Source organism: Melospiza melodia, chromosome 3, assembly GCF_035770615.1.
Source record: "Melospiza melodia melodia isolate bMelMel2 chromosome 3, bMelMel2.pri, whole genome shotgun sequence".
NCBI classification, from domain to species: Eukaryota; Metazoa; Chordata; class Aves; order Passeriformes; family Passerellidae; genus Melospiza; species Melospiza melodia.
In genome coordinates, this window is record NC_086196.1 from 100,290,470 (window position 1) to 100,305,366 (window position 14,897).

Below are 14,897 nucleotides of genomic sequence, written 5' to 3' on the forward strand. Positions count from 1 at the left end.
TAAGAGGATTGCAATGAAGTGATTAAAATAATCCCAAGACAAACCTTGGCCTGCTGATGTTGACTGTTGACCTCAGGGAGCAAGAAAGTGACCATCAATCCAGGCATGGTGATTCTGACAGTCAAGAAAGCAACCCTCAGTCCAGGCATGGTAACTCAACAAAACCTTTTCCTGCACCGGGAAAGAGAAGAACCAGAAAACCACGTTTTTGCTGCCTGCCCTCCCCTCTCTCTCGGGCAGCTTTGGCTCCTCCGTGCCGCCACACAGATGTTTCAGCCTACCCCAGAGGGTTCGATCAACCCGCAGGAGGCCTTTCCCGGGTGGGAGATCGGAGGGTGATTTGGGGGGGCTCTCCCCAGGCGAGGGGGTTGAGGGTGGTTTGGGGGCTCCCTCAGGTGAGGGGTCGGGGGTGGTTTAGGGGGCTCCCCCAGGTGAGGGGGTCGAGGGTGGTTTTGGGGGCTCCCCCAGGTGAGGGGTCGGGGGTGGTTTGGGGGTTCCCCTCGGCCGGGACCCCACCGAGGAGCCCGTGGGCCGCTCCCTGCCCTTGCCGCTGTCCGCGCCCGTGGTGCTGAACCCGCGGAGCCCAGCCTAGGCCGTCTCGTTTCCTCCGGGACGAGCTGCGGGATTAAGGCTGCAGTAATCGGGGCCGGATTAACTCCCTGGAAACCGGCAGCAATCTGAGCAGCTGCAAATGTCCCCCAAATCAGGATATGGGGCGGGGTGATGAAGTGGAGGCGGGGGGGGAAGAAGAGGGGGAAAGACATCAACCGCCAGATGCTACGCCGTGATTAATGGAGGGAAAATAAATAATCAAGTATCTCATCCGCTGCTTTTGGGAAGGGCTGGGCTGGCTGGGATCCGGCAGCCCCTCCTCTTCCTTCTCCCTCCTCCTCTTCCTCTCCCTCGCTCCCGGCCAGCCGCCTTTCCTCGGAGGGGCGAGACGCGCGCAGAGCCCACAGGCCCCTCTGGCCGCAAGCGATGGGCGACATCCCCGGCCTCGTGAAAATCAGCGTCTCCCTCAAAATCCAGCCCAACGACGGCGCCGTGTATTTCAAGGTGGACGGGCAGCGCTTCGGTCAGAACCGCACCATCAAGCTGCTGACCGGGGCCAAGTACAAGATCGAGGTGTCCCTCCGACCCGGCACCATCCAGGCCACGTAAGTGCGGCCGTCCTCCTCAGGGCGGCTCCCCGGGCCCTCCTCTCCCTCCTTGCTGCTTTATTTTTAGACGTTTAATGTTTTTTCCTGGCAGGCTGTCAGCGCGGGGTTCCCGTGATTTCTCCCTCCCCGCCCTTTTACTTGGGTGGCCCCGTTTCTGGCTCCCTCGCCAGCTGTTCCCTGTGCTCCGCCTGGCTGGCCTGAGGGCGGCCACCTTTGGGAATCGCTACCTTCCCTCTCCCTCCCCACCTTCTCCCGGAGATTTTTCAAGCCCAGCTCCTTTTCTCCTTCCTTCCCCGCGGCTTTCGCTGGAGGAAGAAGCCCCTCCTACACAATGCCCAAGCCTCGCTGCGGCGTGGCAAAGCAGAGACAGGGACCAGATGGGGAACCAGCTCTGGGTGGAGGGGCGGCCCCGCCGAAGAGATTCGACTAACCTCTCCCGATCCATTCGAAATCAGATCCCGCCTGCCACTCCTTTCTACTCCTTCCCTGGGTGACTGCAGAGCCCTGGCATATTTCAGGAGCCCCAATGAGTCAGCAGCACATGCAGGTCTGCTAAAATGCCTGAAGCTTTTTCCCAGTACAGAGGCTACCAAGCTGCAAACCCACGTGCTGGCTTCAAACTGCCAAGGAAGGGGGAATTCAGGGCTGTGAAAGGCTGGATCCTGTCTTTTTGTAGGACCATGGGCATCGGCGGTGTTAATGTCCCACTGGAAGAAAAATCCCGTGATGCACAAGTGGCCTCTTACACAGGGATCTATGACACTGAGGGGGTGCCCCATACCAAAAGTGGGGAGAGACAGCCCATCCAAGTCAACATGCAGGTATGTGGTTCTCCAAGCCTGGCATGAGAGGATGAGGGAGGGCAGCAGGGGGTTGACTCCCAGAGAGAGTGTGGTGAAATGTTCCAGGGCAAAATCTGGTTGCAGCTGCTGCCTTGCTCTTTGCTTTGTGTCACTAAGGTTGCTGGCCAGAACATAGCTGGAAAAGACAAATCCTGCTGCCTTCTCTCCCAAGAAAACAGCAAGGGCCAGGAGGAAGTATAAGGTTTTCTAGAGACCTGCAAAACCCTTTCGGGTGCTGCAGCAGAAAGAATTGTGTGCTGAACATCCCACCCCTTCTATAGGACATACTATACATATCAGGCAGCTCCCACTGAGGTTCTTGGCTAGAGGTCCAATCCCTTGGCATACAGGGACCCTCTTTTGCCTGGCAGCACCATGTTTTTTGGCACAGAGCATGTCCCAAGCACAAGGGGTGACCGCTCTCCCCTTCAATCTGTCACCTTCAGCATGCCTGAGGACTTGCTAGAGACTAGAACCATGCAGAAGAACACCCAAGGCTGTCTTCTCTCTTTTCCCATATGTTTCCATTATCTGCACTCACAAATCTAAATTCATATTTAAGTGGCTCCTCACCCCAATCTTAAAGAGAGACTCCATGGCCCCACAGTGAGATGACAAAAGCTCCAGCCCACAAGGCAGCAGAGCTAACAGAAAACATGAAGACAGGCAGATTTCCACAGCACTCTTTGGGTGGTATGCTCAGTTTTGGCAGTGTTTTTTCTTCTCCTGATTATAGCTGTGAGGGATTCCTGCTGTTTATTCCATGTCTTCTCTACCAAAAAAAGGAATCAAGGCAGTAAGCCATCTTCACCTGAAGCTCTCTTAAGAGTCTGTTCCAGCTTAAACAAGCCCATCAAATTTCTGAATTTTATGACGTTTGCTTACTGCACAGAAGATTTCATATTGCTCTTCAGTATTTCTTTTCTGGAATCATAGTTCAGGATGGTAATCCTCTTCTGAATAAGAACTGTAACATCTCCATTTGGTGTTTCTAATAATTACAATGTGCCTAACTTAATTTTGGAGATTGACATCACATTACTATTTCATAATAGTAGGTTATTAAGACTAATATGGAGTATTATGTTAATCACTTTTATATACAGCCACCACCCAGGAAAACCAAACATAGTATTATTTCACAAAAAGCTGAACATAGCTGCTGGATGCTACTGTTGATCATTGTAGTTATATTTTACCTTGCACCAGGAGGAGAAAGGACAGCATTCCCAAAAAAACATCTGCTTTGACTCAGGCATCCCTGTTTTGCTGGTTACCTTTACCCTTAAGTGCAGCATTGATGTGAACTCTGAAAATCTAGAAATTTAACTTTTCCTTTGGAGAAAACCAAGTCAAATCACAGATAAAATGTAAGGAGGTTCTGACTTTCAGTGACAAGCTCTGACATGGTTTGTTGCAGCATCAGAATGAGAAGCCACAATATTTGCCCAAAGAGCTGCTTTTACATATCAGATCCCGGGATATTAACCATGAAGCTAATAGGATTTTCAAGCATTAAGCAAGTCCTTAATTCCTTTTAGAAACTGATCTTGATAGATAGGTTCATCAGTACAGACTTAGATACCCACAAATGATACTTTTAAGTATTAAATATAGACAACTCAACAGGGATTTATATGTTTAACTGATCATTTAGTGCTTAGCTAAGTGGTCCTGTAATAGATTTACGGAACAAGCCTCAGATACCTCAGTCTGAAAACTGCTTTGGATACCTACTTCCTCAACCTTCAAAACTGAGCTTATTGCAGACAGCTTTAGATTTTCCTATTTCCCTCAACTATGAGGAACTTCTGCCTCCACTTCCTTTTCTAAGACAGAATCCTGATGCATCCTATGGTGATAAGGACATTATTTTAAGCATAAAAACTGAATTCACATTAGAAATAGATTGTGAGATCAGTCCTGCAGTCAAAAACAAGTCTGATATTGCCAATCTAGTGTCTGAATAACTCAAGGTCCATTAAGATCCATAAGAACTTCTTTCCTATCTGCTTTGAAACTTTTAACAAATAATTCTTTGTGTTGCTGCTTTAACTGGCTAGTAGACATCTGACCCACGACAGCCATAGTTTATACATATTGAATAGCAATCCTGTTTCTGAATTCCTGAATCTGATTATATGTTTCTTTTACCTTATTGGTCAATCATGCAGACTATCCAGAAACTGCTAAACTGTCTAGCAAATGGTGTAAACTAAGTTAGAAGCCTGCCTTTGGGCCTCATTTTATTCTTGATCAGACTAGTCTAAGATTGAATAAAGACGCTAGAACTGTATTAACAGTAATAACTATAAAATCATCTCAGCATGCAAATGTAGAGGGAGTGATTAATTAACTATTTACTCCTACAGCACCAGATGACAGAGAAGAGCAGACAGGGAAATATACTTAATATGAAGCCTGACCTGCAAAGGGCAGGGCTATTCTTCCTCCCTGGGGATGCCCATATATAAGCTCAGTGGAGTAGCCAGGATTCAACTGTAGGAGCCATGGGAATTCAGGGGAGCTCTAAAGATGCAGAATGTTCATTATGCCACATAGCTTCTGCATGTGTTAAGTACCAGGCTGAGGGAGGCACATGGTAGTAGAAGAGCTCTGCAATTAATTTTTTCCTTCTCCTGGAAACCCAGAGCAGTCAAACTACTCAGGGTAGCTCAGTAAACTGGGTCATTAAGGAAAATTAAATTTGCTTTCTTTATCTATCTTTTTGAAATTCAGATCCTTCATACATTAATGAAATGAAATTATGCTCTTGTGTCATATCACCTTCTAAAAATGTTACTAGAAATGCCTTTTCTTCCTTAGTTTCCACAGTGAGGGTGCCTGATTCTTCTCTCTGACAAGTTTTGTGGACTGTGCACAGAAATACCCAATGTGCTTAACCTTTACTGTCTTGCATTATGAATGTAACAGGACTACTATCAAAGATGATTGATTAAAAAAAAGTCCTTAATTAAGGTTTTAGTTGCTGGGAGAGATAAAATAGCCTGTACATCTGATTCTTTTTTAGTCAAAGGAAGTGGCAGAAATGTTTCTGTTACTTCTTCAGGGTAACACTTGTAACTGGAGCCGAATAAAAGCCCTCCACTTACAGCACACAGCAACTTCTGCTATTGTCGAGGCTAAATTTAACTTACCAGGGTGGGCGGAGGGAAGGTTTAAAGTAATGGCTGTTACACAGAAGCACCTTACAAACCACATTTTTAATTTCAAAAAAACAATGACAAATGTGTCCTTCTGAAAAATCTGCATACAGAAGACTCTGCTTGTAAATTGGTAGCAATTTCTCTGTAAAAGGGCTTTCCTACTGACTTTGCAAGTGTGATTATAGCAGGCAGATGATCAAAGATCAGCTCCCAGGCACATGATAGGAATGGAAAACAGTCAAATGAAGAAGCTGTCATTAAAGTGAGTGATGGAAATACTGAAAGGGAAAAATACTGAAGAATGGTGCCATTCAGTAGCACTTAATTCACTATCTAGTATCTTCTAACAACATAACACAATCAACAAGCCATACTGGCTTAAGGCCAATGGCAATACATACAGGCTTCACACCTACACTTGAGATTCTCTGCAATGTCTCAAGGCATAGGAACCCCAATTTTCCATTACCATTAAAACTGAAATCAATTTATGCTTGAAATCTTCACTGAGGTTTTTCTGATGTTGTACAGGTGTCTAGGAGTGACTTAAAGAAAAAAAGAACAGCAAACAACTTCATTTTACAGAACTTTTTTATTATAGCCATAGAACTTTTGTTGTAGCCACAGTCTCATTCACTTCAAAGCTGCATGCACAGAAAATTTAAAGTCAATTCTCACTTCTTCACTGTATTAGACACTTATCTGCTTAACAGGCTGATTATATTTTATTTCCTCCTATTACTCAGCTGCAACTATCACAGTCCAACTAACAGTTGCAGATATGCACACAGAAATTCTCTTGCTCAAGTCTCATTTAAAATGTGCAATAGAATCCCAGGAAAGTAGGAAGTGGTGTGCAAGATGAGCACATCTCAGTCAATACACTACAAATACAAGACTCCAAAATGCAGATACATTAAAAATTTCAGACTGAGGAAAAGAAGAATCCTCCCAATCCCAACTGCAGTCTCTAGGTATGGTATAAAGGTAAAGTGATGGTCTGTTTCACTGCAGATCACTGGTACATGATCTACAGTATATACAAGCTGTGTCATCTTAAGAAAGATTATGGTTTTGATTCTTGTTGTTAGTAACATTTATCCATGTGACAACTTGAATATTTTTACTCCCTTGCCTATCCCAGATGTGAGTGCAAGAGGACAGTACATGCAGGATCTGATCGTTCATGTATTATGTATGGCTAAACATAAAAAGACTTTCTGATTGCTAGAGCAGGTTTTACAGGTCTTCGATTTATTGATCTGAGGAACAATGATCCTTATACCAGATGTTTTATGTTCTGCAGCTTCATAAGTGTTATTTCTCAGGATGAGAGAGAAACCAACAAAATAATCAGCTCACTAACACTGGTATTCCCTCTTCCTCACAGTTTAATGACATTGGAGTTTTTGAGACAGTCTGGCAAGTCAAATTCTACAACTACCACAAACGGGATCATTGCCAGTGGGGAAACAGCTTTGGCAGTATTGAGTACGAATGCAAACCAAATGAAACACGCAGTCTCATGTGGATCAATAAAGAGACCTTCCACTGAAGAGATGGGAAACCAATACTGCTGGACAATCTCCCTAAAAAAAAAAAATCTACCTTTTTAAACCAGCAAGAAGCCTTAATAAAGGCATACTGTAACACTGCTTTGTCCATAAGGTACCAGCAACTACATTGTATATACAGGTGGTGCCACTAAAATATTTGCCTATTACTGTATTTTAGGTTTACCATGGCACCTGCAACATTCTTTATCTGTCGCCCTGAGAATCCTGAAAGGTTCATGGTAAAGGATTATCTGATAGCTTGGTAGGATGTCATATCATAATACTGTTGTAAGTATTTGGATTATTCTGACTAGATGTAACAACTTTTGTGAAGTGTTTTGCTTCATTGCTTAGAATTTGGATTAACATCACATTGGTGATTTCTGTATTTACATTTGTGTTTGCTCCAAAATTGGTGTGTTCTTTCAAGCATTTTGTTGTACTGTCTTCCCAGTGGACACCAAAAATTAAAAATATGGTTACTTGTAGGTTTAGCTAAATGGCAGCTAATGCACTGTTGGTATTATGCTTTCATACCAAGGGATTTGGGAACTCATTCTCCCTTTTGTTAAGTGCTATAAGATATTCTGTGAAGTTTGCTGATTTACCGAATCTCCTAAAGAGGATTATTTTTTGTTACGTTTTCCAGTCTTTGAAATAGCATTAGGAAATGGTGCAAAACATGATGAAGGAAGAGCAATAAGTCCATTGTGTTATCCAAGACATCTAACAACATGGCTATGACCTATCTTAAGATCATATAGTATCCTTGAGAGATACAGCAGCCATACCTAATTTATTTCCCAGAGTAAGAGTTCTGATATTAAACTCCATTCTTATTTTAATTGCACATTGATGAGATCAGTTAAATCTTACAAATTGACATTTATAAGCCTGACCACTGTATTCATTGACAAGATTTCTGACCAACAAGCACTCAGTAGTGTGAATGTGCAGATCCCAGGGCATGTTTATACATGCACTGCAGTCTTTCAAATAAAGATAAGCATGCAAGCATTTGCATAGTTATAACTAAAGGTGTTTCATAAACACCTGATCAGTGTTTAACTCAAACAGACAACACAAAACAGATGTATCTTTAATTTCTGTAAAGACAGGGAAGGAAGGAAACAACTACACTTGTCCTGTCTTTAGCTTGGGTTGAAGTAAGCTGTCAGTTCCTGCATATCTGTTATTCCCTTTGTGAATAATTTGTAAATTGTATATGTAAATGGTAAACATGACTTTTGATCTTTGTAATAAAGGACCTAAACAATTTCTTCTCTACTATGGCCATCTAAATGAGCTGAAAACATTGTATATAAAAAAGCAGTGGTTTTAGAGAATCAGACAGTAGGTTGTAGGCAGCCAGTGCTTTCTGAGAATGCAGTCCAAAGTACCTTCTGTTCTTCACCCAAACCTACTGTTTCTAGGAAACACAGATCCAGTGTGCCAAAATGCAGATGGTTAATGTGATAACACTCAGAAGAGCTTATTAATATGCAGTTAGTTCCAGAAATATAGTGTGAAAAATAAAGACTTAGGACAGAATTGAATTAGCAAAGAAATATTTTCTTCCACTGAGTTATTAATCAAAAGGCTTTACTAGTTTTCTAGCCTTACTAGATTTCTACTGCCAAAAGAACTGACAGTGGCACTGATGTAATCCAGCTGTGTAAGGGTGAGCTAGTCAGCTGCATCTCTATTCTAAGGCAATATTATATGGGCAAATTTTACTAAAATGAAAATCTAGAAATAATCTTCTCCATTAACTTCTTTCCTAGATATTTCTTAGCAAGAATTCTTCAAAATGAAAAAAACTGACCAAATTGAAATCTGCACTTCAGGCAGAAGTATTACTGCCAGCATTTTAGCAGAAGTTTCCAGATAACATGCTTTAATTATTCTAGACTTCCAGCTGTGAATCAGTTCTGTCTCTACCTTACTAGAAAAGTGATTTTATTCTCCCATAATTTCCATACTTTGGTTCATTTTGTTTCTACATACGAACACATATGTACACTGGCACACAATACATGTGACACATAAATTCACAGACTTCTGTCCTAGTAAAAAACATGTAAGATCCACAGTGTCCTAGCTCTCCAGCATTTAAAAAATGCTGCAATGAATAAATCCAGCCAATCCTGGCACAGGAGGATTGTTATTCTCAGCCAGCTGGAAGTATACTCTTCCTAAGGCAAATTCTCATGCCCACATTAATGCCAAATAGGGCATCTTTTCACTTACAACCTAGCAGGTCCTGTAGCAGTTCAGTTGAGAGGATGCTGAAGAAAAAGGCTGCAGATGGAGCAGTTGCTTTTAAAAGAAAGGAGAGATCAGCAAGAGCAACTGTTGCACAGGTCCCATATTCAAAGACTGAACATTTCTGCAGAGGATTGCAGCACCCCTTTCATAGACAGCAGCAGGGATAGAAAGGATGAGAATTGGTTAATCACTTCTCTGGGGAAGGTGTAAATGGCATTTATCAGCTCTTATATCCTCCCCTGGGTGAGGTTTAAACATACAGAAATGTGATTTGCATTATTCTTAAATAGAAGATTATTCATGTGATGTTGTTTGAGTATCCATACTACCAACTCTGATACTCCACACATGTAAAGCAAAATAGTCCCATCAACTTCCTCTTGTTCATCAAGTGCTTTGCTAACAAAATAAACTTTTGCTCCTAGTAAAGGAGACTCAAGACTTCAGCTGTTTCCTAAAAGTAATGTTTTTCATTGCTTCAGGACAACTCTGTTGAATATTCATAGAATTTGAGTCACTACAAAACTGCTGCTGTGACAGCTTGATGCATTATTCAGTCAGCAGCATTTAAATCTCCAGACAAGTTTGTTCTTTACACAGCTTTTTCTAATTAATATTTCCATTTTTATACAGAACTCAGTACTATAATTCAGGACACAGTACAGTAGGATCAAATATATATGTCAGAAAATGCTGACAATGTGTCAATCCAGCTGAAACCAGAAAGCACTCATAGTTGGAGGTTTTATAAATAAGAGACTTCAAGATTTTTGTAATGAAATGTCCAGCTGTCATTCTCATAAGAAAAATGAAATGAACATTCCAAATACTTGTGTCACTTTTTCATCTATATTTAGAGGTAGCAGATAACTCTTTGATCCTGCTGAGTAACAGGATTCAAAAGCAAGTTATTAGTCATGACTATTACAGTTGTGATCCTGCACATTATTATTATTAAAGTATTAGATCATTAGATTTTGCACAACACTTTGTGTTTAGTGCAGCTACTACAGACTTTGGTATCTCCTACCATCTGACTGCGTATGAAACAGAAGTAATACACCTCAAGTTTCAACTTCCACATGGTAAAGAGGTTTAACTGGCTTCAGCTGAAGCTCTGTCCATTGGTTTGCAAATGCAGTGACCCTTACTGATTCCAGACTAGCAAAGAATCAGAGGACCTCATTTATATAATTCTTTGTATAAAAGATGTGAACAGAACTTCTGTACAATAAAGGTGTAAGTTTTGTAATACAAGGCTTTTGCATGCCAGGAGAGGTTCTTTTTCACTTGGTTAAGAGCACTGCCCTCACTTGCTATGTAAAATTTTAATGTATGTGCTGTGTGTTCCATTCTTCTAAAGCCTCATGCAAAGCTTTGATTAAATAAGGACGTGGCATGTTGTAAATGCTAACCTCTATCTGAGATCTGAAACAAATGCAATGACTTTCAAAATTTCAAAGCAGTGAGCATCGCTTTAATAGCTACGTCAACCCCGAAGCACAAAGCAGCAGAAAAACAAGTCCTTCAACATTCATGTTTTCCCTGAACTCTACAAAGGTCACAAGTAATGACTTGCAAAGTCCTCTTTGGTGTAGCAGATCCAGACCTTTGGCCAGGAGAGACACCCACCTCTGCCCATAGGCCTTCCCTGCTGCATGTTTGGCAGCTGTCACCAGCATTTCTTGGACTGCTTCCTTTTCATCCTCTTCCCTGATAGCAAGATTTAAGGCTTCAAATCCCTATGAGCCTTGCCTTTCAGCTTTAGGAAGACAAGGTGGCATCAAGCTAGGGAGAGACAAACCAGTTCTCTCTGCATTGTTTCTCTGTGACTACTGTAAGGTTTTGTGAGTTATCCCACTGCAGTCATTGGAGTTTGTTACCTTTTGACACACAGTGAATTGCACTGTGAGCACATGGACAAACAGATCTCCATTGGAGACATGGCTTAAAATCAATGACAGACAGCCTCTCCATCAATTTTTATGCTAAAAAATATTAAATTTTAAGAAACAATTCATAGCAGCATGTCTGCATTGACCAGGTGCAAGGTTCTGATATTCTGTTTGTCCTCACTCAGACAAACTTGAGTCTTGATGGTGCAATCCATGTACCAGTGCTTTGCATGCTCTCTGTAACACCTTTTTTTCCCTCCCTCAGAGAAGAGGCACTCCTACTTCCTTTATTCCAATAGTGAGGAACAGCCTGGTATCCCATCTAGGATCTGCAGCCTTTGAACAATCCTGGGAGAAGAAATTGCAAACTGCAATGCTGAAGGCATGAATACTGCATGATGATGAAGGCAAGAACTACAAGACTGTCCCGATGGTTAACTGAACTTTCTGCTCATTCTCAGCACAGTAAAGACAAGGTTGGGAGCCTGCTGTTACAGTAGTGACTGTGACAACATTGTCAGTAAAATCCACATGAAACTACAGTATATGTGTTACAGTTCTCAGAAGTTTGAACTGAATCTTTATGAGTTTAAGAACTTATAAAGAGGGTCTGCAAACAAGTGACAGTAGTGCAATATCACGACATACACTCTTTTCTGACTGTGATGGATGGCATTCTCCTGCTCACTAAGTTGCTATGCCAACAGATTCACCTCAGGCACTTCCCACATTTCAGACTTACTGGAGAGAACAAGCTGTGGCCAATTCTGTGCATAGAATATATAGTCTGAGTTGGTGCCTTTTTTTTAATTTGCTGGGTGTTGGAGTTTTTAAATTAACTGTATAACTTTCACTTCTGGCTTCTGAGACATCTCTGGCTAAATACTATGATACAGGTAAGCTGAGAAAATGTAGGAAACACCAGGGTATGAAAACACAACTGCAGACATCTCTGTTCTATATGGAAACTATATGACTACCCTCCAAAGATTTGAAAAGCATTAAAACAAACAAATGAAAAAGTATCATGCATCTACTCTGCTCAAGTCTGGCAGCATTCTGTGTATCAGGACAAGGTACTAGCCAGATAGAAATGTGCTGGTTACACAATGAATTAAATTCACAATGTTTACACTGAGCTTTGCTTACCTTAAGGGGGTAGGAGGTAGATGGTTAAGAAAACAAAAGTCCCAAATGCACTACTGCTACAAAGTTCCACCAAAACATACGGAGTAAACATGAGAGACAAATTTGCCCTAATATGCTAAAATGTGAATGAACTTCCCTTGCTTAAAACAGAACTGTAAGTATTTAGACCTAATCATTTTAATACAGATTAAGTATAACTTAAAGAAGTTGAGGAAACACTTCCAGGGAGGTTGTTGGCTATAAATACTGTGAAAAGATTTCCTCTACAGATCATTTACCCTATCTTAGAAAACATATTTATTTTTCTCCAGGAAGCAAGAACTAACATTTTGCACCTAGAAACAGGTACAGAATCAATTGTACAATGAACTTACAGAGCTGGAAATTTTTTTGAAGGGTTGGGTCTTTTTCTTTTAATAAAAGTAGCTATCAATTTTGACTTCTTTCTGCTTCAGCCCTGCAAATCCAGCAGCAGCCCTCAAACACAGCTAAATAAGCAAAGAAGGAATGCTGCCATATACTTAGCTCCAGAACTGAGAGATAATCCAAACAGTACAAGAAAGGGAGATTATTTGCCACCTTGCATCTGCCTATAGCCTTTATTCTTGGAGAACCATGACTAGGACAGCTAAGTGCACAATTTTTTCCTTATACTCCATTCTACAAATCCACGACGAACCATGCCTTAATCAGAGACACCAGCTTCCATCCAGATATCTAAAGGGAAAACATTGGAGGGGCATGGGCTTGGAGTCATGGTACAAGAAAGAGACAGGAGAATCTCAGAATGTGCTTTTGACCCATGGGCACTGTGGGAAACAGTCACTAGGAGTCTCCATATGAAAATATAACACTAGCAGAGAACTCTCAAAAATCTCTTTTGGTAGTCTGCACATCAGTCACCTTTAATACTTCTTCTCAGTTCTGCCAGAAAGACTGTTCCTAACCTCAAAAATCTCCTACTAAACTCCCTGTGGTTTTTACTGGTAAGTAGCTTTAAGCTTCTGGGTCACTAAGCTCAGTGTCAGTAACTTTCCACAGATTTCATACTAATCTCAAGCTTCTCAAGTTTCACATCCTGTCATTGCTTATCTACATCCCCTATCTCACATCTTTTATCCATAATGGAGAGAGAGAAAAGCCTTTCTCTTCTCTCAGCATTTGCTGTTCAATCTATCATTCATTTTCCTTGCAGGCTCTGGAGTAAATGGCAATTTCCAAAATACAAGGCCCTCAGTCATTCAGGAACTTTTAATGTAATAATACAAGAGGGTGGGAGAAGCAGCACTATATTCCATAGTATGGAATGAGCAAGGAAGCCCTTATACCTCCAACACAGAGGGCATAGCAACTGAGTACATCAGTACCCTGTGGAGCAGCTCTCCTCAAAACATTAGAGGAAATACTCCAAGTAGAAGCTGGCACAGCTTAGCCAAGCCAAGCATGCTGCTCATGGTACTGAACAACATTCAAGCTAGTTTTATACTACTTAACAAAAAATTTCAAGTGGGGAGAAAAAAGGATGGAATCAGTTTTAGCCCACCTCCTTCTTGCCACCTCAGCCTTTATCAACATCTCATAGAAATGAAAAATTAAATGAGACAATAGTCTTTAGGATGCAGCGGAAAAAAGTAGGCTGGCTGTCAACTCAGACCAGCTCTGAGTTACCTGTTGTTTAGCCCCTTTAATGCAGAATTCCTGGAAGGAGGAAAAGGCTTTAATGCAATCTGCAAAAGATTATACAAACCAGTGCTCTAAATTACTTCAGAAACATCAGAACATCTCTGAAATTGTTTCAACCATAGTCTACAAGTTTTCAAACAAGACTTCATTTAAAATGAGCAAGTGCAAATTAGTAGTCATTCCGGTCAAGAGTAAATGTCCAGCTCTGGTAAGTTTTCTCCTCTGTATTTTTACAACTATTTCAATTCCCACAGGTCCAGTAAAAGAAAATTAACTGCTGAGGATTCAGAGATTTAAAGCCATTTCTTCCAGGTCACAGTTTCTTTGCAGAAATCACTGCCATATGAATGCTAAAAACAGTAAAACTTTTATTTTTGTTCTCTTAGTGTGTCATAGTGAAACATAGAACTTATAGAGACTAATTTCCTGTCCATCTCCTGTGGATTCCCTGGTGTTATAACATTAGAGTTCAACTCATGATGCAGCCCCTCTATCATTAGGGAAACTAATTTCATCCAGTGTACTGTGTTCAGATTTGTAATTTCATAAACTAAAGCAACTCAATAGTCAATTTTCATTTAAAAAGTCTAATATTTGGGGTGGAGGGGTGCAGAGAAAGGAGAAGAGCAAGACAAAGTGTGCTCGATACAAGCTTCAATTTCTTAAGAAAGCAGACAAAAATTGCCATAGGGGAAAAAAGCAGCAATCAGAAATACTCCAGCCAATCGATAGATGGAGCTACTAACAGGAAATACAGAACTGTAGAATTAGTTGGGTTATAAAAGATGTTTAAGATCATCCAGTCCAATTGTTAACTCTGCCAAGTGCACAGCTGAACCATGTCCCCAAATGCCACATCCACACATCTTAAACCCTCCAGGAATGGTGACTCATATGTATCAGGAAGGAACTTTCAATCCTAGGAGCCAATCCTAGTGAGCTGTGAGCCATATGTAAAAGCCTCCCCATCCCCATATGAGCTGCACAGACCACTTCCCCTCCCACACAAACACTCCAGCCTTGCAGAACCCAGTGCAAGTACTTCTATGTGAGAGGGCCTCCCCTTTGCTATTGCTGATTTTCTTTAATCCAAACCTGAAGAGCAGCAGCCAGCGAGTGCTCTGTGGTCCAGAAGGAGATCAGAGAGATCCAAGGGAGCTCACACAGCACCGAACCT

General features: G+C 41.6%; 2 protein-coding genes across 5 annotated transcripts in view; one reads left to right on the forward strand and one right to left on the reverse strand.

The window, feature by feature from the left end:
* Positions 1-1,670, reverse strand: part of PLEK (pleckstrin) — a 25,082-nt gene extending 23,412 nt beyond the window's left edge. For 2 of the 3 annotated variants that reach the window (XM_063152284.1, XM_063152283.1), the window contains exon 1: positions 45-253. The gene's annotated coding sequence lies outside the window, so the exon portion shown is untranslated. Of the gene's footprint in view, positions 1-44; positions 254-1,591 lie in introns of those variants that run through there. The other variant, XM_063152285.1, reaches the window with a different exon arrangement.
* CNRIP1 (cannabinoid receptor interacting protein 1) lies at positions 778-12,470 on the forward strand. Of its 2 annotated transcripts, none has more exons than XM_063152291.1 (3): positions 778-1,157; positions 1,837-1,981; positions 11,154-12,470. In XM_063152291.1, exons 1-3 carry the CDS (start codon positions 979-981, stop codon positions 11,274-11,276), a joined length of 447 nt encoding a protein of 148 aa, XP_063008361.1. In that variant the 5' UTR covers positions 778-978; the 3' UTR covers positions 11,277-12,470. The 2 variants fall into 2 exon arrangements, with proteins under 2 accessions (XP_063008361.1, XP_063008360.1); XM_063152290.1 differs by lacking the exon at positions 11,154-12,470 and adding an exon at positions 6,560-10,252 and having other exon boundaries at positions 808-1,157.
* Positions 12,471-14,897: the final 2,427 nt, after the last annotated feature.

Excerpts from the sequence above, each read along its gene's own strand:
- CNRIP1 (XM_063152290.1), top strand. The coding sequence starts at position 979 with ATGGGCGACATCCCCGGCCTCGTGAAAATCAGCGTCTCCCTCAAAATC. Across the intron at positions 1,158-1,836 it reads CCCGGCACCATCCAGGCCAC|GACCATGGGCATCGGCGGTG; the intron begins GTAAGTGCGGCC and ends GTCTTTTTGTAG. Across the intron at positions 1,982-6,559 it reads CCATCCAAGTCAACATGCAG|TTTAATGACATTGGAGTTTT; the intron begins GTATGTGGTTCT and ends TCTTCCTCACAG.